The sequence below is a fragment of the Populus alba genome, chromosome 4 (genome assembly GCF_005239225.2).
Source record: "Populus alba chromosome 4, ASM523922v2, whole genome shotgun sequence".
Taxonomy (NCBI): domain Eukaryota; kingdom Viridiplantae; phylum Streptophyta; class Magnoliopsida; order Malpighiales; family Salicaceae; genus Populus; species Populus alba.
In genome coordinates this window covers 21,222,057-21,245,051 of record NC_133287.1, presented here as the reverse complement: position 1 = coordinate 21,245,051, position 22,995 = coordinate 21,222,057, and the positions used below count along the sequence as shown (strand labels likewise).

General features: G+C 33.0%; 2 protein-coding genes across 3 annotated transcripts; one reads left to right on the top strand and one right to left on the bottom strand.

Moving 5' to 3' along the window:
* Positions 1-3,370: 3,370 nt before the first annotated feature.
* On the top strand, positions 3,371-7,310 carry LOC118038839 (uncharacterized). Its single transcript, XM_035045286.2, has 3 exons — positions 3,371-4,462; positions 5,386-6,056; positions 6,161-7,310. The coding sequence occupies exons 1-3, from the start codon at positions 3,384-3,386 to the stop codon at positions 7,180-7,182; spliced, it is 2,772 nt and encodes a 923-aa protein (XP_034901177.2). The 5' UTR covers positions 3,371-3,383; the 3' UTR covers positions 7,183-7,310.
* A 5,199-nt stretch (positions 7,311-12,509) lies between these two features.
* LOC118038843 (UDP-xylose transporter 1) lies at positions 12,510-15,433 on the bottom strand. 2 transcript variants are annotated; one of them, XM_035045297.2, is made up of 9 exons: positions 15,227-15,433; positions 15,063-15,152; positions 14,357-14,494; positions 14,000-14,184; positions 13,807-13,874; positions 13,552-13,684; positions 13,175-13,336; positions 12,790-13,062; positions 12,510-12,697 (listed from the first exon to the last, which is right to left on the bottom strand). In XM_035045297.2, exons 3-9 carry the CDS (start codon positions 14,475-14,477, stop codon positions 12,605-12,607), a joined length of 1,035 nt encoding a protein of 344 aa, XP_034901188.1. In that variant the 5' UTR covers positions 14,478-14,494; positions 15,063-15,152; positions 15,227-15,433; the 3' UTR covers positions 12,510-12,604. The 2 variants fall into 2 exon arrangements, with proteins under 2 accessions (XP_034901188.1, XP_034901189.1); XM_035045298.2 differs by lacking the exon at positions 15,063-15,152.
* Positions 15,434-22,995: the final 7,562 nt, after the last annotated feature.

The following is a 22,995-nucleotide window of genomic DNA, read 5'->3' as shown; positions in this document are numbered from 1 at the left end:
CTAGGGTTTCAAAGAGAAAACCCATGTGAAATGCCTCAAGTATCGATTCGGTACGAGTCCACTTGTGTATTAAAGCACCCTAATTAAGACCAGACCTTCACACAGGTATTGACCGATGGAGGGCAGAATAAAATTAAGCAAGCAATATGTGTGTGGAACAAGGACTGCGCATGGACCCTTAAGTCTTTGATCTATATGCATAATATTCTTAATTGTTAGGCCATTTAAATACTATTTACACGGAATTTGCATCGATCTAAGCCTATGTGGATTCCACTTGAATCACTAATAAGCTTTGTCAAAGCCCCAGAATTGGCCTGTCAAAGTATGCCAGAACTTGGCTCAAGTCAAAACGTCTTAGTGCGCTCGATCTTCCACGCTTTGATTGCTTTCTTTTTGCAGCAAAGATGGTTGACCGTTCTTGGGGTTTGTACAGGTTTGGACTTTGGATATTGGCTAGCGAGATTAATAATAATAAAAAAGAGCTTAAACTCAGTGATTCGTTTGCAAATTTGAGAGAGAATTTGATATGGCACGAGCATTAACTAAGAAATTAAGATGACAGTCAAATAGTTCATAACCCCATCAACAGGATAATCAAAACTAGGTAAAACAGGGTTATGGCCTAGTGGTTGAAGGGACTTGTTCCCTTCCTCCACACTAGGGTTCAAGCCCCACTTGTGTACGTCTGTCACCCCCGCGGTGCCTTACATGCTCAGTGGGCTTACAAGATGTTCAGTGAGCCCGGAGATTAGTTGTGGTGCATGCAAGCTGGCCCGGACATCCCAGGTTACCAAAAAAAAAAAAAAAACTAGGTAAAACAGGCACTTGAGGTCTTGGCCTAGCGGTGGAAGGGGCTTGTTCCCTTCCTCTACATCAAGGTTCAAACCTTACTGTGCACGCCTGTCACCCCCGCGGTGCCTTACATGCTCACTGGGTTTGCAGGATGTTCAGTGGGCCGTGGGATTAGTCGTGGTGCACGCAAGCTGGCCGGACACCCACATAAATAAATAAATAAAAAACTAGGTAAAACAAATTCAAATCGTAGTGATAATATAATGGGATACTGTATGTATGTATGTAGTATAACATTATTAAATTCCTTTTCTTTTCCCATGAGATGATCTTTTATATTCATGCACGGACCTTTATCACAACATGATTTGTATTTGATGATATATATAAGCCTTAGGTTGATATAAGAATCATCTCACAAAAAAAATATTTAATTCCCATATAATTACGAATATAAAGACTTGATATAGTGAATTATCAAGTTAATTGAATATATTCAAAGAATATGGGAGTTAATTGAATGAATTCAAAGAAAATAAATGTTTGTGAATAATATAAAGTCATTTATTTATCTTTATCTAAAAAATTCACCAATTGGTTTTTTGACAATAAAGGTTAATTTAATAAATCAAAAATATAGAAATAAAATTGAATAATGGATACAAATAAATGGATAAATTTAAGGGTTTTTACTACTATATATAAAACTACTATATATAAATTATCACAGCTATTAGCAATTGTTTTTATTTTTTTTTAGGGTTGTGGTTGGCATCCTGATCCTCTGAACGCAATTTGATTGTTTTCTTAGAAGCCCAGTTCTTAAATATAGCTTAATATCTCCTTGAATTAGTTACTCGCGCGCTCAATAATTTTCTTAATATCATGGATATTGTTCTTCTCTGGTGACCATCTTCCGCAACAGTAATGGCCACTCACCTGTAAAAACAGGAGTTGACTAATTGTGCCGGAAGAAACAGAAATTAAAAAAAAAAAAAAAACGAGAAGAAGAATTAAGACAAATTAATTCGAAACTTATCCCATTTTCTTTCACGGGAAAATGACCAAACTTTTTCAAATTTTCCGTCCCACAAGCAAATTGAATCTATTCTGTGATTTGCTGCTTTCAAATTGAGAAAGTTGGGGAAAAGCCCATTAGCAAAGTTTGCTGTCATGTTCTTCGACGTATCTACATGCTAAGTCAAACTTGGCAATATATATATGTGCACGTATATATAATCATCTCTACTACCTGCTTATGTATTAATCCAGATAAATACTATACTCAAATCTTCAATGTCTAACACCTTCATTCTCTGCAACTTTACGCGGTCTCATATTAGCCATTGATTGATTACATTCTTAAGTTTTTTTGTGTGTAAATTTGAGGGTTCTGATAGCTTTTAGTGTGCTTCATTTGCTGGTGAAGAAAAGGTCTCTTTGTAGGCTGTGCTCTGTGGTTCATTTTCTTCGTTTGTAGACAAGGTATTGCGATCTTAACATTCTTAAGTTGTTTTCTTTCAGTGTTTCATATCTCTCTTGCATTCATCTTGTCTGGGGTTTGGTGCTCATGATCTAGGGACTTGAGTTTGACATTGATTGTACTAGAAGTCTTTTCTTTCTCTATTTTTACACTAATTAATCTCTTGCGATTTGAATTGTTAGTTAATGAGCTTTGTTTATTTTCTTCTTTTAGAAAATATAAATTTCATTTTCAGGTTGTCTGCATCCTATTTAATGTGTGTGAGAGAGAAGATCAAGAGGGCTTATGAAAACGCAGGCATTTCATGTTTTAAAAAAATTTAATTTTTTTGGGTTAAAAATTAGTTTTTTTTATGTTTTGAATTATTTTGATGTGATGATTTTAAAAAAATAAAAAAAAAATATCATTTTGATGTATTTTAACATAAAAAATACTTTAAAAAACAACTACAACTACACTTCTTAAACAAGCTATAAAAATGCATAGCTAGGCAATACCATAAAACACAGCGTTAGCCCTTTTATATGGCATAAAAACCGGTTTAAAATTCTAAACTAAATTTTAAAAAATAAAAAATATATATTATTTTAATATATTTTTTAAATAAAATTAAAAAATTAACAAGAATGATATTAAATTTATGTAATAATGATACTATATTAATAAAAACGTTTAGCCCGTGTGACCATGGATGCCTTTCTCATGGGATGCTTCTCTTGCGCTTTTTGACTACATTTCCATTCATCCATATAAATATAATACGAAGGCACGGGATCCGTTACTACACAAACTTCAACCAACACCATCGATCGAAAACTTCTTCATTGCCTTCTTGCTTGGTCTTTTCTTGCTCTTTTTGGACCAGAGTTATTCTGAGCTTTTCTATGGCTACAACGCTGAAATTCAACACTTTGTGCTGTTTGGTTGGCAGAAAATTAAGTCTGGTGTTAATTTGAAGCATATTTTCAACACAGTCGAGTTTAAATGCCTATATAAAAGTTGGACAGTAAGTATGAATAATGGTTTAAGTTTCATGTATGTTAATTTGATTGCTTTTACAGGTAAACATTCATTTTAATTGAAATCCTTAATCCAGAATTCGACAATGAAAAGTGGGGATGACTTGGAAGGGATGCTTAGTGATTATGTTGGAGGGAAGGCTAAGTCCAAGTTACATAGGAATCCCTCAGCTAGGCTTATTACAGCTCTTACTTGTCTCCAATTTGCTTTTGCAATTTATGCAACTTTCTTACTATACTACATGAGCCCTACAGTAGATTTAAGAGCCAAACCAGACTTTACCTGGGCTACCAGAATCGCACAGCAATGGAAACAATTTATTATCCCACCCCACGTTCTTGGTCGATACCAAGAAGCTGCTTCTCTCGTCAGAGAAGAAATCCAACCAATCAATCCATCTCAAGTTTGCGAGCATGAAAAGATTGATTTCCAGCAGAGGAAGTCAAATGATTCTCAAACGATTAAGTTGAAGAGAGAGCTGTATGATGAGGTATTGGATTTTCAAAGTATGTCCATTGGCACAGAAACACTGTCAGAGCTAATGGCAATGAGTTCTAAGTGGGATTTGCGAGGTCCCAGTAAGGCAAAGGTCACAGTGATCTTAAACCATTTCAAGAGAAAGACACTTTGCGCCCAGCTTGATTCTCTGCTTCACCAGACACTTCCTTTCCACCATGTTTGGGTACTTTCATTTGGGAGCCCGAATGAGCTCTCACTAAAGCGAATTGTAGACAGCTATAATGATTCAAGAATCAGTTTCGTTAGTTCTAGCTACGATTTCAAGTATTATGGAAGGTTCCAAATGGCTTTACAAACCGAAGCCGATCTTGTATATATCGTTGATGACGACATGATTCCAGGCAGGAAAATGCTACAGATATTATCGCACGTAGCAGGGACAGAAAAATACAAGAACTCAGTTTTGGGCAGCATAGGAAGGATTTTGCCTTTGAGGCAAAAGGACTTCACATTCCCTAGCTACAGAAAGTTCCGGTCCAAAGAGGCAGGGCTCTATTTGCCTGATCCTGCTTATGATATAACAGTTAATAAAATTGTGCAGGTGGATTTTCTTTCCAGTTCATGGTTTTTATCTGCAGAGCTTGTTAAGACACTATTCGTTGAGGCACCTATGACCTTCAAGACAGGAGAAGATCTGCATCTTAGGTATGACCATTCTTACTACATTTCAAATTTTTGTTTTATTTTGATCACTTGTATACGGCAGTTAAAATAATAATAAAAAAAAAAGTGATGGGTTCCTGTAAACTTTGATCTCTAGGAGTCACTCCGCTTTCTTCACATTAATAACAATATTGGTTTAAGCTAGTGGTAACAATTTTTATAAAACATTCTTGCGAGTATTATTGAGCTTTTATTGAGTTGGTAACCTGTTCAGTAGTACATTGGCAAGCATTTGAAGTTTTATACTTAAAATCAGCTTTTTTATTAGATGCAATGAGTTTTCAATACAAGAATCTTCATAGAACAGCCTTCCAACTTTTCTTCTGTTAGTCACTATCCTGAACTTTGTTAATATAATATTTTCCACTTCAAGATGATGCTCTGTATCCTGTTTCCACCACTGGTATTTCTGTATCCACTAATCTGTCTACATGTTTAATTTGATAAATGAAATGAAAATAACTGTGTTGGAATTAGCACTTCCCTTTTGAGATTCTCTGTAGCACTATCTGCGCGTTATGGAGGAATAGTTTGGTTAGGACATGGGAGTAAGTTCAAGTATACCGTCAGTGAAGGTTGGAGGAGGGTGCACCAATACATCAGTTATGGTTTATTATTTTTTAGCTTTTGGAAATGTGCAAATGGTTTCAAAAGCTGAAGCCATGGTTATCCATGTAATTTTTAAGTCATTTAACTGCTATAACCATTACCAAAATAACAAGTGATGGTAAAAATGGTATCATGATAGTTGATTGGGGACGCATGGCAAGTCTTCTCAATACGAGAGAAAAGTGCTTCTCTGCATATCCATCTTCTTCTCTTATTTGCCCCCCCTTTTTTATTTACTATTCTTTTTTCTTCCTGATTGAGCTTCTAATGTTATGATCTGTATCCAACATGTGCAGCTACCAGCTTCAGAAGTACAGAAATGCTGGTTCATTTGTGCTTCCAGTTGATCCAAACGATAAGGAAACATGGGGTGATAGCGAGCACAGGCTTGCTTATGTTTCTGAAACCACTGTAATTTTCAAGGACATTGTTCAAGTCCGAGATGATCAATGGTGGAAGGCACTGTCTGCTGGTTATGTGACTCAGTGGGCAGCAATGCACCCTCAAAAAATAGATGCACTCTTTTATGCCCACTCGGTCGATGAAGTTAAAGCACTTGCACCACTTCTTGAAAAGTTCAGGTCAACTGCTGGCAAGAAGGCATACATTGCTATCTCTGGAGGCAGTTTTTGCCCTTGTGAAGATGCTGCAACTGCTCTTAATTGGCCTAAAGTGGTTTGCAAAGAGAGAAGATTCAGGATATTTGATTTGGCGGTTGGGGCGCAGTCAGATATATCAGACTCGGAAGTGCCAGTGATGCAGGCAGTGTACTCGAGCATGAAAGGATTGATCAAAATTCACAATCCTAGTGTGGTGATCACAGTGAATGACATTGATCCTAATGTGAAGAAAGCCTTGAAAATGGCGACAGAGACTAATGTTAATGGCACAGCGATGGTTCTTCTTCCAAGGCCCTCTATATCAAAGGTTCTTTGGATGGCTGATCTAAGATCAACTGCTTTGCCAAGTAAGGATGCATCCTCTCTTTTCTTCCCTTGAAATTATGATCCATATTGTGGAACCTTTCTTTTTATGGATATGACTGACCATACACTTAATTTGTCCATGCAGACTGGAATAAAATGCGGATTTCTGTCAACATAATCACCCAAAACCGTGCCCCTTCTTTAACAAGACTTCTTGAATCTCTCAGCAATGCTTATTACTTGGGGGATGAAATCCCCATCAGCTTCAACATGGACAGTAAAGTTGATGAGGAAACAATAAGGTTGGTGAACTCATTCGATTGGCCTCATGGTCCTAAGACCCTCAGAAGAAGAATCATCCAAGGAGGCCTAATCCGAGCAGTCAGTGAAAGTTGGTTCCCTTCTGATGATGATGATTATGGCCTCCTGCTCGAGGATGATATTGAAGTCTCTCCATTCTACTATCTGTGGATGAAATATGCTCTTCTGGCCTACCACTATGATCCTCAAGTGTCACTGCCTGAGCTCTCCTCCATCTCGCTTTACACACCTAGATTGGTGGAGGTGGTGAAAGAAAGGCCTAAATGGAATGCAACTGAGTTCTTCAAGGGGATCCATCCAAACACACCTTACCTCCACCAACTACCATGCAGTTGGGGTGCAATGTTCTTCCCTAAACAATGGAGAGAATTCTATGTTTACATGAACATGAGGTTCACTGAAGACGCAAAGGCAAACCCAGTTCAGATTCCAAAGTCAAGAACAAATGGATGGCAAGCTTCATGGAAGAAGTTCCTCATTGACATGATGTACCTCAGAGGATATGTTAGTCTCTATCCCAACTTTCCAAACCAGGCAAGCTTTTCAACTAATCACATGGAACCAGGGACTCACATTAGTGCAAAGGACAACGTTGTTAAGCATGACAAGACAGATTTTGAGGTGCCTCTATTGAAGGAAGATTTTACTTTCCTTTTGCCTGAAGGAAAGTTGCCTCCAGCATCCAAATTGCCATCACTTAACTTGTTCAACCAGCCTGTTTCGCTTAAGGGTCTAAAAGCAGCTGGAGCTAAGTTGGGTCAAGACGTGCTCAGATGCGACAATGCCACAGAAATTGTGAGTGTGGATCATGAAACAGGTCTGCCTACGCAATGCTCAAAATTCTGATGACTGAAGATTTAGGTGATTGATTAAATTTTTTTCTTCTTTTTAAACCTTTGTAATATTCTTCTTAGCTTTATAGTTTGTCTAAAGTCCATACACAAGATTGTTCAGTGGCCCTTGTTATCGGCCTTGATTTTGATGGGTAATGACATCTTAAATTTCTTTCCAAACATGGAAGAAAATAAGCTATGGAATTGGGCCGGGCTTATGAAGCAAACTAGTTCTGCCATATGAAAGATATGGGAGGTTGCTCGTACAGAAACAACACAAGTAAAGGAATCCAAAACCAACACTCTAAAACAAGATTCTGAGATGTTCAAAAAGGAGCTCGACGAAAGCATCAAAGAGATGAGCACAAGGTTTGTCGTCATTGTTAATGAGTTATAAAATCTTGAGACAAATAATCAAAGAACCTAAGATTGTGAGAAAAATTTTGAGGTCTCCACCTAGACATTGGGATTCGAAAGTAATGGTTATTTAAGAGTCAAAAGATTTGAGGACACTCAAATATGATGAGCTTGTTGGTCTCTTATTGCTCATGAGTTCAAATGAAGATTAATTTGATTTTAAGAGGAAAAACATTATAGTCAAGACTTCACATCATGATGATGATGATGAAGCTATTCTAATTTTAATATTGAAATTCAAAAGTATGGTTTAAAATAAAATATTTCCTAGAAGGCACAACTACGTACAAAGACAACAAGGGTGATTACTCATTGCTTAACAAGAACAAGTTAAGAGAACAGGAAAGAAAGTCATTAAGAGTTATTTTAGAGGATCTTTTCCTAACTAAAGGTGATGATGAATATGAATTGGGGGAGATTACTGATTTTTATATCATGGCAAAATATGACAACGTTGATACCATGGATGGAAATTATTGCATGGCATCATAGCGATATTGACAAGCCAAATGTCTCTCGGGAGTCTCCAATAAGAGCTGAGAACTGTCTTTTTGTGTCCAAATTATTTTAATACAGTTGGTTGGGATGATGGGATGGAGAATACGACAATTAAAGCTCATTGTTCCTTGCTCTTTTGGATGTATTTATATATAAATCAAAAAATTGTAAATTCCTCTAAAATTTAATTTTTTTTTTAGAACACAGATAGAGAGAGAGAGAGAGAGAGAGAGAGAGAGAGAGAGAGAGAGAGAGGTGTTGTTTGGCAAGGAGCTTCACCTACCTACGATGATTTTGAGCAGGCAGGGCTTCAAGGATATGACTTCTACTCTGTCATGCAACCCATGCCCTTTCACCTAAAAACAAAAAATTAAAAATAATATTACAAATAACTCTCTACACATGCTTTACATAGGATAGAAATGGTAGAATAGAACACCTCGTGAGATAAAGAATAGTTTGTGAGATGATGCAGCTCACGATGAGCTTCTTGTGGGACTAGTAGAGGCCCTAGCTGTCGGGAGGCCCGGTCCCTTAAAAAAAATAACCTTGTATCACCATATACATAAGATCAATATTGCACAAGTCTTTGATTCTTAGGTTGTTCTTATTTCAACGCATATTGAGCTTTTTTTTCTTGAATTCTGTAATAATTTTATGATGATTTCCTTTCCACTGTCAGCGAATGGGACCAGTTTGGGTGGTCAAGAAGTGCAATCAACGTTAATGGTAAAAGCTTATATATGAGCTACTGCACAGTGTTGCAGTTTCTGTTATTTAAAAAAACCTGTACATCCCGTTTTCATTAACGCAACATTCAGTAGAGTCAGTGCTCAGTGTATTCTGAGGATGCTGAAACTTTTCCCATGCATTTACCTGATAATTTTCCAGTCTTCTCTGCCATCCACTCCATATGTTTTACAGGTGTTAGGCAAAACGGGAGCTTATGATAATTTTCCAGTCTTCCCCGACACTCTTTTCTTATTTTCTGTAAAATCCAACAGTTACATGTATCTTAGCCAAAGACTGCAAGAGGTGCTCCGCAGCACCGTGTAGAGATCGGGTGACTATAGAACCTCCTTATGGAGAGAACAAGATTCCGGCGAAGAGGGCGAAAAGGGAAGAAAGAATGAATTTGTCTGTTGGTCATAAACACATGGTATGCAGAACCAGGTCTTGATCCAACTTAAAAGAAGAAAAAACGAAACGATTACGTAAATTAGGGGAAAAAAAATTAAAATTATATGCACCAGCAAATGATGAATGTCGAAGTCATGCAGCATTTAAAACCCTTAAAATTACTGATTTATAGTGTAGAAAATAAAGGTTTTGCCCCACATAAATGAAAATATTAGAAGTTAATTATCCGATTAAAACAAGCTATTTAAATTTTAATTAAAACAAACTGAGTAAAAATACACTAAATATACTAATATGACAAAATCAACTAATATACAAAATTTAAATAATAAGTAGTTAAAAAGGAGATTTTGCTTTTTAATTAACCTACCATCCGTGCATCAATTAAGACTAATCATGTAATAACCTTCATTAAACATGCATGATTTAATTATTATGTAACAATGTTAAGATCGAGATAGGTTTAATTGATTCATGATAATTAAACATGCATAAGAAGTTGATTTAATCAAGAATTTTATTTTTCAAGCAATAAATAATCAAACATAGGTTTAAAAATTGAACACTTTTGCTACTTAAATTAATTAGTCTTGCATCCTACATAAACTATCAACTACCAATAGATTTACAACAAAAAACATATGTGCTTATCATATAGAATTTACATCATCAATCATTAAATTTAATCATAAAAAAATATACGATATTCATATATCGCAATTAGATATAGAATAATTTTAATCACAAATCCTTATAATAATTTAAAATTCAAAAGTACTAACCTCTTAGAAAAAAAAATTAAGCTTGTTACAAATTTAAAAAAATAAAAAATAAAAAAATAAATTTCGTAAACAATAGAACCCTCCTTCTATTCTCCTATATTTTTTATATTTTTAACGTGATCCCCTACTTTTTAAAAGGTTAGGATTTGTTATATATATATATAGTTGAGAAGACAAAGAAGTATGTAAATAAATAACTAATAACTAATTTCTAATTAGATTACTTTAAAATTTTCTAATACTAATCTGACTATGATGACTTGTGCATTGACTTTGACATTCTAAAAGGGTTTCCTAGTCATGTGAGACCCTTGCCACATCATTAATAAGTTATCACATCATCATCTCAACATAAAAGATGAACTCGACTCACGCATCATTAATAAGTTTATTGGTGGCAGATTTCAGACTCAATTCCAAAGATATCATTCTCTCGTCTATGCAAATTAATGGGTATACTATATATGAATGAAAAGTTTAAAATATCTAGTTTTCAGCTCAACTTGAATCACATTAAAATTTTATTTTTAGCTCCAGATATAATCTAAATAGTACACAATAATTTAGCTTGACAGATTTGCTCTAACCATTTCTAATCCCACTAAAATTCCTTGTTCAAGTTGGATTCCTTATGCAATTAGAATTTTTACTTTTTAGCTCCAATAATTTGTCCCAAAATACTATTTCTAGATTTTTGCTTTAAATTATGCTAAAAAATATTTTATTTAGCTTTTTTAACACTTTGTGTCTCTTGTAACATTGTTAAGTACAAAACAACCTAAGTAGATTATTTAGAACATAAAACATGAATAAAAATCTAAGAATAAGATACATATAAATAGAATAATACTTGTGCATAGTAAAATATTATTTGTAACTGAAAATCATCTAAAATATTATGTGAGCGATTTGGAAACGCAATTGTACTTGTGTTTCCAAAAAGTTTAAATTTGTTTTGCTAAAAACATTTTTTTTATGTATTTTAGATCGTTTTGATGCGTTGATCTCAAAAATAATTTTTAAAAAATAAAAAATATTATTTTAATATATTTCAACATAAAAAATATTTTAAAAAATAATCGTAACTATATTTCCAAACCTGGTATTAGTGCGTTTTAAAGCAACCATGATCCTAATCTTTTTCGCTAGAATTTAGATGCATGTTGCCCATCCGTTGCTATCATAACACCCACCAGACAGCCTTCACCACACCAAATTGCCATGATCATTGACCCCCCCTCCATCCATTTTACTTTTTGGGTTACAAAAGGATTCCCCCCCCCCCCCCCCCTCTCGGGCGAACTTGCCCCCCTTAATTTTTCAAAATTCATAATGGTACTTTTATTCTATATTATTATTCTTTTCTAGTTTTTCCTTCAGTAATTTTCATATTTATTTTTCTATTAAAAATTATTAAGCAATTTAGATTTTTCTATATAAAAAATTAATAGGTTTTATATTTCTCTGCCCATAGTTATAATCTTAGTTTTTGAGGATTTTTCCTCGCAACAAATGTCATTATACTTTTGTTCTAGTTTTATTAGCTATACTCTAATACAATATAATTAAAACCTAAGAATAATAGAGTTCGTTATGAGTGGAATCCCTCAAAGATTAAAAACATCATAATTATAAGAAGAAATTAAAAATATTGAATTTTCACTCATTAAAGTCTTACTTGTCACAAGACTATTACAACATTATATATATATATATATATATATATATATATATATATATATATGTTAAATTAAAAAAAAAAAACTAGAAAATCCTAGTAATAATAAATAGGAAAAATAAAATAGAAAAATTATTCTCTTTAAATAGAAAAAATTAAAAAAAATAGAATAGAAAAAAAATTCTTAAGCTGAATAAAAAAATAAAAATAACCAAAAAAATTATTTTTCTAAAAAGGATATTGCATCGTACATCAAAAGTTCCTTGATGATTATAATAAAGAATCACGCCTTAACATATATCATGATTTTGAATCTCCAAGATATCAAGTTTCTACGTGAGATTTTCTTGGTCAATTTATGAGAATGTAAAAAACATTAACCACTCAAGGTTGCTACTGTATATCATGTAAAAGATTTATAAAGCCTACGGTCTTTTTTTTTTTTCCCTGAAAATTCAGTGTATATCTTTGATTTTGTCCCCATGTTTGTTTTTTTTTTTTTTTTTTGTGTTTGCTGGGTTCAATTTAAAAAAAATATATATTTTTTATATTTTTAAATTGTTTTAATATACTATGCAAAAGACTCAATATCTCATAATGTTACCTTAAATCTGCACAACATGACATATCTTGGAGTCTTTTTTTTTTTAATTCAGTAATCCACCTTACGAAATAGGATATTATTGATTTAATTTTGTCTGATTATTGATTTGATAGGTTACGTTATTAGATTTATAGCAGAAGAATGGGAAAAATTGATCTGTGTTATGATTTATTTAGAGCAAAAATTAATAAAATGGTAAAAAAGTGAATGGGTACTGTCTATTAAAAGAATAAAAAACATTTATACTCAACTCATCAAATTAATTGTTTCTGGTAGAGCAAACACCCGATACATGCATGGACTTTTTTATGACAAGTTAAACAAGAGAGTCCTTCGTTGATTTCTTGGCGTCATGACTGGTTTCTTTATCTTGCATGCCCAAAATTGGAGTGCTATCCTTATCTTTCATCTGAAACAAACAAGGAGTAGCAATTTGTTTTCAATTCCTAAATAATGAGCAGAGATATTCATGTCAAAAGATCAGTGATATGCACACAGTACCTGGGAAGCTAGTGAGAGGTCCACTGATTGTTTCTTTTTGTTCTCTTGGACGCAGAAATATGAATATAGGCCCATGCCAAAAATGGCAACCAGTATTCCAGCGATGTTTCTCATTGTGAAAGGATCATGTAACAGAGTGTACCCAAAGCCAAGAACAAGGCAAGTTTTGAGGTGTCCAAGAACTTGATAAGTAACTGGTGAGGTCTTGCCGATAACCATGAATGTGCTGAAGTTCACAGACACAGATATAATGCATGAAAGTATAATGAATGCCTGCAAAGTTTTTCAAGGATAAATATTGCTTTCTGTCACTCTTTCATGTGTGTATGTATATAGTCAGAGCTCGAAAACACGAGCAAGAGAGAGATGGGAACGGGATAAATACCAAGACTATTGAAGAATATTTGTATGCAAAGACGTTCTTTCTGGTGAGGAATTGATCCACCAAGGGGCCTGACACAAAGAGAATTGCTGCTTGAAATGGGGCTGACTGGTAAAGCAGCTGTGTGGAAGACACATTTAGCCTCTTCTGTATTGTACTTGTCAGCTGTTCAAGAATTAATCAAGTTAAGAATGAACTTGTCCCTCTAGGGAGGGCAGGTTAATGATTTTCTTGAAAATACATGTAGTTTATGAAGTCTAACAGGTTTGTTTTCATTTTCAAAGTCAAATTATTCTCCGAGATCATTACCAGCTGAAGTATGGTAATGTAACACCGAATTGAAGTGAAAAAAATCAATGGCGCATGCAAAGAAAGGATACAATTTGCCCAACGCAGGTTGTTATAATGGCTAGGAGAGAGAGAATTGTTCCCACGAAGTTGAGCTGGAGATCAGTCACAGAGGCAATGCCAACTCCAACAAGCAAGACAAAGAGCGAAAGCTTTATCTTCTGGCTGCGATACGTAGAGAATATAATAGAGTGCTTGGAGAAAAATCATATAACATTAAAGCAATACAAGCTGTATATTGATATCTGATCTGATATTTATATAAAAATATGCAGGACTGTAGTAACCTGAATTGCTTCTTCAGGAACAGAGTTTCCAATAGGACAGTGAATGGTATGATTGCAAGTTTGGTCATCTGCAATATAAAGAAGAAGAAGATGAAGAAAATAACATCTCCAGAACCAAGAGCGAGTAAAAGAAAAAAAAAACTGTATCAACTTGGCGAATCGATTTGGAAGTGAAAGTAGAATTAAGGTTTACCTGGTAGAATCCAATAGAATTGAATCCAAGACTCAAGTTGAGAAGTCCAATAGAAACCCCATTTAGAATTCCGAAGAGCATCACAGGCTTCATGTCAATGGATTTGGACTCAAACAAATTGAGACGATGTGCCGCGTGAAGTGTGCAGAATGTTACCATGAGGTGCCAACTAGTGAGAGTTGTAGCTGCAACATCAATGGAAAAAGGAAAGGTAAATTTTTTCTGCTTTCTTATGGTGAGAAATCCAATAAAAGGCTTCAATTCGCAACTCCCTGTTCTTAATGACAATGGCAAAATGAAAACAGATCTTCAAAAGAATGCATGCCCTCATAATTTGTGCAGGTAACAAGTTTTTACCAAATGGGAATCCGAGATTGCTCATCAAAGCTTTGTTGCAAATGACAATGGAGACAGATGATGCAACTGAAAGGAACAGGGCCCCAATAACACCCAATTGGAAGCTCGGCATTTCTCCCATCTCACGGAGAATTATACCTGCGAAAAGATAAGGTCTGAGAGATGACATACTTCTAACTAGCGTAGCATATGCTTGCCTGTGTCGTAGAGTCAATAAATATATAATTCTATGATATATTAACACACATTTTTTACTTCAATTGGCTAATTAGTGTAAACTGCAAGAGAAATACTAGTTAACAAGAAAACTGATTCAAGATTAAGGATAGGTAAGCTTCATCAAAGTAGTTATAGCTCTGTGAAATGATAAAACAACTGCGGTTGGTGATGATGATGATTGAGTCTACGCACGATTGAGTTTACCATTGTTAATGAAGTGTAGAAGTCATATATGACGTCTTAACGTAAGGTGGCTCTGTCCCAACTTAACGTAAGGTTAATTAGATAAGTAAGAACAAAACCTTAATATATAATTTATATGCTTTTATAATTGATTGGCCATAGCTACACGTATTAATTGATTAATTGGCTAGCTAAGAAACTCTCCTTCAGAAGGAACAATTCTGAGGCTACATAGACAATGAGAGTGTTGATCATGGACTAGAAAAACAGACGCACATATACATGGTACATGCACATGAAGTACCTTGAATGAAGGTAAAATTTCTGGGAGTTGTGAGGAGCCCTGAAAACTCAAAGAAAACAGAAATGTTGTGTATGGGAGCTCTAAGCAGCCCTGGAAACCCACAAAGAAAACATCACTATCACCTAGTTAAAACAAGTGTATTTGTAGATTCGATTTATACAAACCTTGGAATTCTTTATCTGCCTCTGCGCTTACAATAAATGCAGGGCCCCTACAACTCCATGCAGTCACCGGAATCCGGGAGATAAACTTAAAGCAAGTTTTTGGAGATGAAATGGGCTTGAAATGTGTATGCTTGTGTGTTTGGTTATATGGTGGGGAGCTTGTATGACAAAGCAACTTTAGCACCCGCACCCTTTAATTTTTAGGCAACAAAGCTTTGTGCCTAACTCTTTAATGATTATTTTTACTATGTGGGATTGTTTGGTTTTTTGTTTTATTTTGATCTCCCGTGATTTCACTTACTTCCAGAAGGAAGTAGGTTGAGGCAAGATTACAGTCAACAAGGTAAATTTTCAGTTTCAAATGATTAAGACACAATTTTCAGCTAATTTTCCCTCTTGTTTATCCCATTTTACATGGAAGTTTCCCCTACAAATTACCTAATGTGGAATTCACAGCGAGGATAGGTCCTTCCGTAAGGCAATGATCTAGCTAATCTATTACCAGCTATACCTTTAACTCAACAATTATGAGGATGCTAGCCGAGTCGTAGGACACAAGGAAGGAAGGTGAGATGAACATATCTTATATTCTAGTGAGAGATATCTGCCAATGCAAGCAAAAAGTTTGCCTTCAAAATCAATTAGTGTTCGGTGAGAGAACTTGAATCTCACTCCAAAACAATACATGGCTACCTCACCATCGCCCACCACACAATTTAAAAAAGGCCCTTCTCGCATTAACAATTAATTCAACTAATTTTGACTTTGTTGTTGCACCAAAGCCCACTGTTCATATTACTAGTATAACAAATATTCAGGGTTAATTTTTCAAGATATTCATTCTGGCTCGGCACTTTGTGAGTTCATAATTGACCATAGCAGAGGAGCTACAAATGGGACAAGAGTGACCGACTTCTTGGCATAGTTTTGAAACCCAGCTTGGCCCGGCGAGTCGATCTGCGGCTGGAACCGAGCAGAGTTGAAAAAAAAACGAAAGATAAAAAAACCCGGCATGACCCTGCTGACCTAGTGAGTTAACCTGGCAAGACCCGGCTGACCTAGTGGGTTAACCCAGCAAGACCTGGCTGCAAACCCGTTGACTTTTTTTTTTTACTAAAACAAAGTCGTTTTAATTTTAAAAAAAATTTAACCCGGTCAAAACCTAGACCTTGAACCAGGCCGGGTCTTAAAACTATACTTATTGATGAAGCCTTTGATTTTTGGGTCTAACGAATCTCTATCTCTCATCTAGTCTTTTAATACCTTACAATTTAATTAGAATATATGAACAGTCCATATCAATCTGGAACATGTTTGGTATTGTAATAGTATATATATTTTTTATAATTTAAATAATAAAAGTTATATAATTTTTAAGGTTATGATCGGTTTAAAAATATCTCCAACCGTACTACACTGGAGTACTAATGATTTTATTTTATAGCATGAATATCCTAAAACTTTCAAGATACATGGACCATTTCGTATAATTTTCATAAAACAATCTACAAGATGGAAAGACAACATATTTAGAGAGGGATAACAGCATTGACTTAAGATATGCTTCTAAGATAGTCTAATAAAAGACTTTATTTTAGTTGATGCGCAAAGAAAGAGTTGTTATTGATGTTCATGCTCATGCTCAAGTATCCGTGATAGAACACTGATTTTCAACACAAGAGAAGCTTGGAGGTGTGATACGGGAACATTTTCAGAGGAATTAGAAGTTGAAACTTCTCATGCATGTTAACAAAACAACTAAATATATGAGGTCGGTTTCACTATAAATATCTTTTCAAAGGGAAAAGAAGACAAATTGCTAATTATTCCAAAATAATATTTTGTGTATGGAGAGGTTGGTTATACTTTTGATTTTTTATCGAATTCTTGAGAACTTATAAAAAATAACTATCTTTGTGGTGTTTATCCTTACACTTCAAGTTCTTGATTCTTTGTAATCAATAGGTTGGAGCCTTTTATTCAATAACTTTGGATTATTACTTCAGCTAATCATTAGGTCAGATTTTTTAATAACGTGATTTTAGCTTTATTGGGTTTTTTTTCTATCTTGATCATGGGTTCTAGGGTTCTTAACCTCTAGATTCACATCAATTGGTATCTGAGCAATCTATCTATCTTTAATTTTCCACATTATTAGTCTTTGTGTTTTCAATTCTTGAGTGTGTGACATCTTTTAAAAAAAAAAAGAATGAAAGAAAGAAAGAAAAGTTTTCTAATTAAAAAGAGCTATTTTCAAACCATATTAAAAAACTAAATAAATTAAGTATTATATGATCATAAAGAGATTACTCGAACATGCACCTCGTAATCATGATATTAAGTATTTTCAATGTTTAAGAATAAATCACATAGCATCTTAATGTTCAAGCAAGAGAATTATAATATTACATGATCATAAAGAGTTTGAATCTAAAATTGAAACCAATGATGAGAAGACCCCACCACTTAAAGATGTTAGTGATAATGATATTGAGTTTCTGGTTAAAAGTAAGTCACTTGTGATTAGGTGAGCATTGAATGTTCAAATTAAAAATAATGATTTGGAGTAATAAAAGAAGAATATTTTGCACATGAAATGCCACATCAATAATAAGGTATATAATATGAGTATAAATTATAGGTGTTATGCTAATATGGCTAACACTACACTTGTCAAAAAGTTGAATTTTAATACTATAAAACATCCTAGACCTTATAGATTTTAGTGGTTGAATGAATTTGGTGAAATGAATGTGAGTAAAGAGGTTTTGGTTTTGTTTTTTATTGGAAAATATAATGATGAAGTTTTATGCAATGTTATTCATATGCATACAGGTCATTTATTATTAGGGAGGTCATGGTGGTTTGAAATGAGGGTTATACATGATATATTTAAGAATAGATATCTATTTGTAAAAGATGAAAAATCCATCACTCTTGCACCATTATCACTAAAACAAGTTCATGATAGTCAATTAAAATTAAAAAGAAATAGTAAGGCTCAGGAAAGTGAAAATACAAATTTGATAGCAAGCCTTGAGATGAGAGAAAGGCTAGATTCGGCCAAAAAAAAATTAGAGACTTGGTCAAGAGTGGAGAGAAAAATCAAGGGAAGAAAGAAAGGAAGAGAAAAAAGAGTGTTGAGATAAAAACAAATAAACAAGTGAGTTTTTATGCAAAAGAAAGGGAGATCAAGAGTACTTTTTATAATAACCTGTCACATTTTAATGTTAACAAACTTGATCCTCTTATTCCTTGTGTTATTGTTTCTTTGTTATAGAAATTTAAAATTATATTTTGTAAAGATGTTCATAATAGTTTGTCACTACTGAGAGGAATAGAGCATGAAATTAACCTTATACCTAGAGCTGTGATTCCTAATTGACCAGACTATAAAGGTAATCATGATGAGACAAAGAAGCTTCAAAGGCAAGTTGAGAAGTTGATGTCTAAAAGGTACATAAAGGAGAGTATAAGTCCATATATGGTGAATATTTGCAACAAGAAATGAATCTGAATTTTAGGATGACAGAACCCTTTAATCTAGTCCATAGAAGGCAAGTTGAGAAGTTAATGCCTCAAAAATATGGAACTTGGAGGATATGTGTTGATTATTACACTATCAACAACATAACAAAAAAGTATAGACACCATATTCATAGGCTAAATGACATGTTAGATGAATTACATGGTTCATATATTTTTACTAAAATTAATTAAAAAGGTGGATATCATAAAATAAGAATGAGATGAATAAAAAATTGACTTTAAGATTAAGTATGGTTTGTATGAATGACTAGTCATGTTGTTTGGTCTTACTAATACACCTAGCATATTTATGAAATAAATGAATCTGTTTTGCATGCATTATAAGCAGGTTTATTATTATGTATTTTGATTATATTTTAGTATTTAGTAAAAGTATAGATGAGCATATTGAACATTTGTGTTATGTGCTTAATGTTTCAAAAAACAAAAAATTATGCTAATTTAAATAAGTGTACTTTTTAATGGAAAATGTTGTATTTCTTGGATATATTGTTAGTCAAAAGTTACTGAGATATATGAGAAAAAAGGTGAAGGCTATCCAATAATGGCCCATATCTAAGTTATTACAAAGGTAAAAAGTTTTTATGATGTAACTAGTTTTTATATGAGATTTGTTAAGGATTTTAGCATACTAGCCACACCACTTATAAAAGTTGTTAAGAAATATATTGGGTTTAAATGGGGGCATTGAACAATAGAATGCATTTAATTTAATAATAATAAAAAAAAAGACTGTGTTGAACATCTTTATTTGCATTACCTGATTTTTCTAAAGCTTTTAAATTTGAGCTTGATGCCTCAATAAGTGGTATTAAAGATTTTTTTTAATGCTAGAGAAGTGACCAATTATCTATTTTATTGAAAATCTTAATAGAGAAGTATTAAATCACCCAACTTATGATAAGAAGTTTTATTCATCGGTGAGGACTTTGGAGATTTAGCAACACTACTTATGACCAAAAGAATTCATTATTTATTTGGATCACTAGTCACTAAAGCACTTAAAGAGATAAGATAAGTTTAATAGGAGGCATTCCAAGTGGGTAGAATTCATTGAAATCTTTTCATGTATGATTAAGTACAAGCAAAGTAATGATAATATAGTGGTCGATGCATTATCTAGGAGGTATGTTTTGTTTTCTACTTTGAAAGCAAAATTGTAGACTTGATGGTTATTTGTTTAGATAAAATAAAAGTGTGTGTGTGATAGTTTTATGCGTGAATTGCGTGTGTATAAAGCTTGTAGGGTGGTTTAATAAGAAACTTTGGTGTTAGAAAGACTTCAAAGGTTTTACATGAGCATGTTTATTGGCCTAAAATAAAACATGATGTACAAAGGGTATATGATAGATGTATCAAGTCTAGACAAGTTAAATCTAGGGTCTTATCACATGGGTTATACACTTCTTTCCCTGTAACTAAGTAATATTTGGTAGATATTTCTATGAACTTTATCTTAGGTTTGCCTATGATAAAAAAAAAAGAAGAAGAAGAAGAAGAAGAAGATAAGGATTCAATTCTTGTGGTTATAGATAGGTTTTCTAATATGTTACATGATGAAAATCATCAAACAACACCACATGATCAATTACATGTGCCAATTAGACCTATTACAAAGTTAAGAGCTAGAAAGGCTAAATAGGTATTTAATGGGATAATTTAAGATATTAGGGTCGTATTTCTTACAAGACTTGTAAATTCAACTTATTTTTCTACTTACCTGTGGATTGGGCATATTTTTCTTATGTGTAATTTTATGTTAACATGTATAATTTTCAATATGACCGGTTGATCAGGTTGATACTTTTCAAGATGATTCTAAAAGCCTTTTTATATGATTAAATTCTCATAGTGATCAATATTAGGAAGCCCTTGCAATAAAGACCAGAAGATATTATAAAGAAATTGCTAATTTCCTAGTTGATTTAGGATTTTATTTCCCCTATTTTATTTATAAATCTTTTGTTATTTTTGCAACCTAGTTTAAAATGTTATACCTAGTATAAAAGGGTTATTTAGTTTGTATTTAGATTTTTATATATATAAAAAAAAATAAATTGATTATTCAAAAATAAAACTTATGAATAAGAGTTTACTTTTACTTTTGGTTCCTCATGAAACGTTTTTTCAAGAACTTATCGAACATCAACTATCTTTGTAATGTTCATTCTTATAACTATGGTTCTTGGTTTGTTATAATCAATAAGTCAAGATTTATCCTTATACCTTTAGTTTTTAGTTCGTTATAATTAATGTGTTGGGGTTTTTCATCTAACAACTATGGTTTTTTAGTTAAGGTAATTACTGAGTCGAGTTCTTTTCAACTTGCTTTTAGTTTTCTGAGTAGTTTTTTTTTTTTTTCCTTATGTGTGGGACAACAACTCCATTTAAATTGAGGACGAAAATTTGGTAATGGCAATGAAATTGTTGGGAGTGTTGTGTTTTATTGAAGTGGAAAATAGATAATCTCCATTTGAAATTATTTCATTTTTAGGGGAAATGATGGGAAAAAGCGTTTCCAAACAAATACATAATAATGTATAACATCATCGAAAAATTTACTACTACTATCAGTGGTGTTGGTGGGCCTTCATGCCAAAGAACATGACGATGCCACTGCTAGCCTACCCTCTCCTCTTCTTCCTTTTCTTGTCAATCTAATCGTCGGTGCTCTCTCAAGTCAAATCTTACCATAAATTTTTTTTTTTACTTTAGTTAATCTTATTGTTGCTACATTACACTAGCATAACATATTTTGTCATGTTTGAAAAAATATTAATAAATCATATTTGAAATATTCTGATAACATTTGATTGAAAAACTCCTAATTAAATGTCCACTTAGTTTGTTGTAGTAACAATAGTAAGTAATTCACTGTAATTAGTTGATCACTAGTTTTTTTACCTACGCCATGTTGTGGGTTAAGTATTTTTTTTCTAACTTCAAAAAATATTAAAATAAATCAAGATGATGATATACTAGACAATAATTTTTTAAAATAAATATTGAGTAATTAATTTAATTTAATTAAAAAAATTATATTAAAAAAAAAAAAGCTAAATCGAACATAGAATGAAATATAAAAAGGCCTGAGATCTATTTAAAAATAGTGAAAATCTTATATAAAGAAAACAAATACTAAGCTCCATGTCTAATGAAATCAAATACCAAAGGATAAAATTGAGAAAAATGAGTTTAAAAAAGAAAAAAAAAATAAATGAACTCAGGCGAATCTCCTAAACTTGGGTTAATCTTTCAAATTTATAACCCGTTAAATCCTAAACTTGAAGTTATTTAGGAAGTTCAATTTAATGTTAAGGGATGAAATAAAAAAATTTAATTTTAAAAACTTGTCAAGGTTAAAACAAATAGTCAAAAGGATGAAGATAAAATATGATATGTAAATATAATGAAAAAGGATGAAAATGTATGAAAGAAAAAAGAAAAAAGAAAATCAATTCTAAAAACCATCTCAAATAAAATAAATAACAATCAAAAGAATGATAATCAAATATGAAATGAAAAAAATTAATGGAGGATGAAACCGAAAAATAAATTCAATTCTTTAAACTAATTCAAATAAAAAATAGCAATTAAAAAAAATTCAAATCCTTAGGCGAAAAATTAAAAAATTGTTGTAAAATGTTGCAAGGGCAAGCACGAAAACTAAGGAAAAATAAAAAGGAAAAACATTACAGTCAATAATTGCCAAACCACTGGGAATTAAGCTATATGTGTCACCTAGAAAGGTAACCCTCGCTATTGTGAATCAGAATGCACCAAGAAAGTTGATTTTTCTCTGTCGTGGGACTTCACAATCATCGTCCAAAGATGGCAAGGTGGCTCATTTGTTGGTGCATTCTACGAATACACCACCATCTTTTCTTTTCTTTTTTCTTATTTGTTTATTAAGTAAACAATAAAATTGCCCCTAAAATCACATAATAATTCCCAAAAAATGAAATGACCAATATGCCCCTAAAGTCAAGCTTTAGAACTTTTTATTCCAAAGTCAACAGAGTAGTTATATTATGCATGCCCAAAGGAAATATAAAAAAAAAACCCTTAGATCAAAGTTATTTTCTTTGCTTTTAAGGATAACGAAGTAATTTAACTGTGTAAAAAATTATAAAAAGACCAAGACACCCCCATACAAATCTAAAATAACAAATGAATCTAAGGAAAAAGATTATTTTACCCCTAGAAGACAACATTGTGTG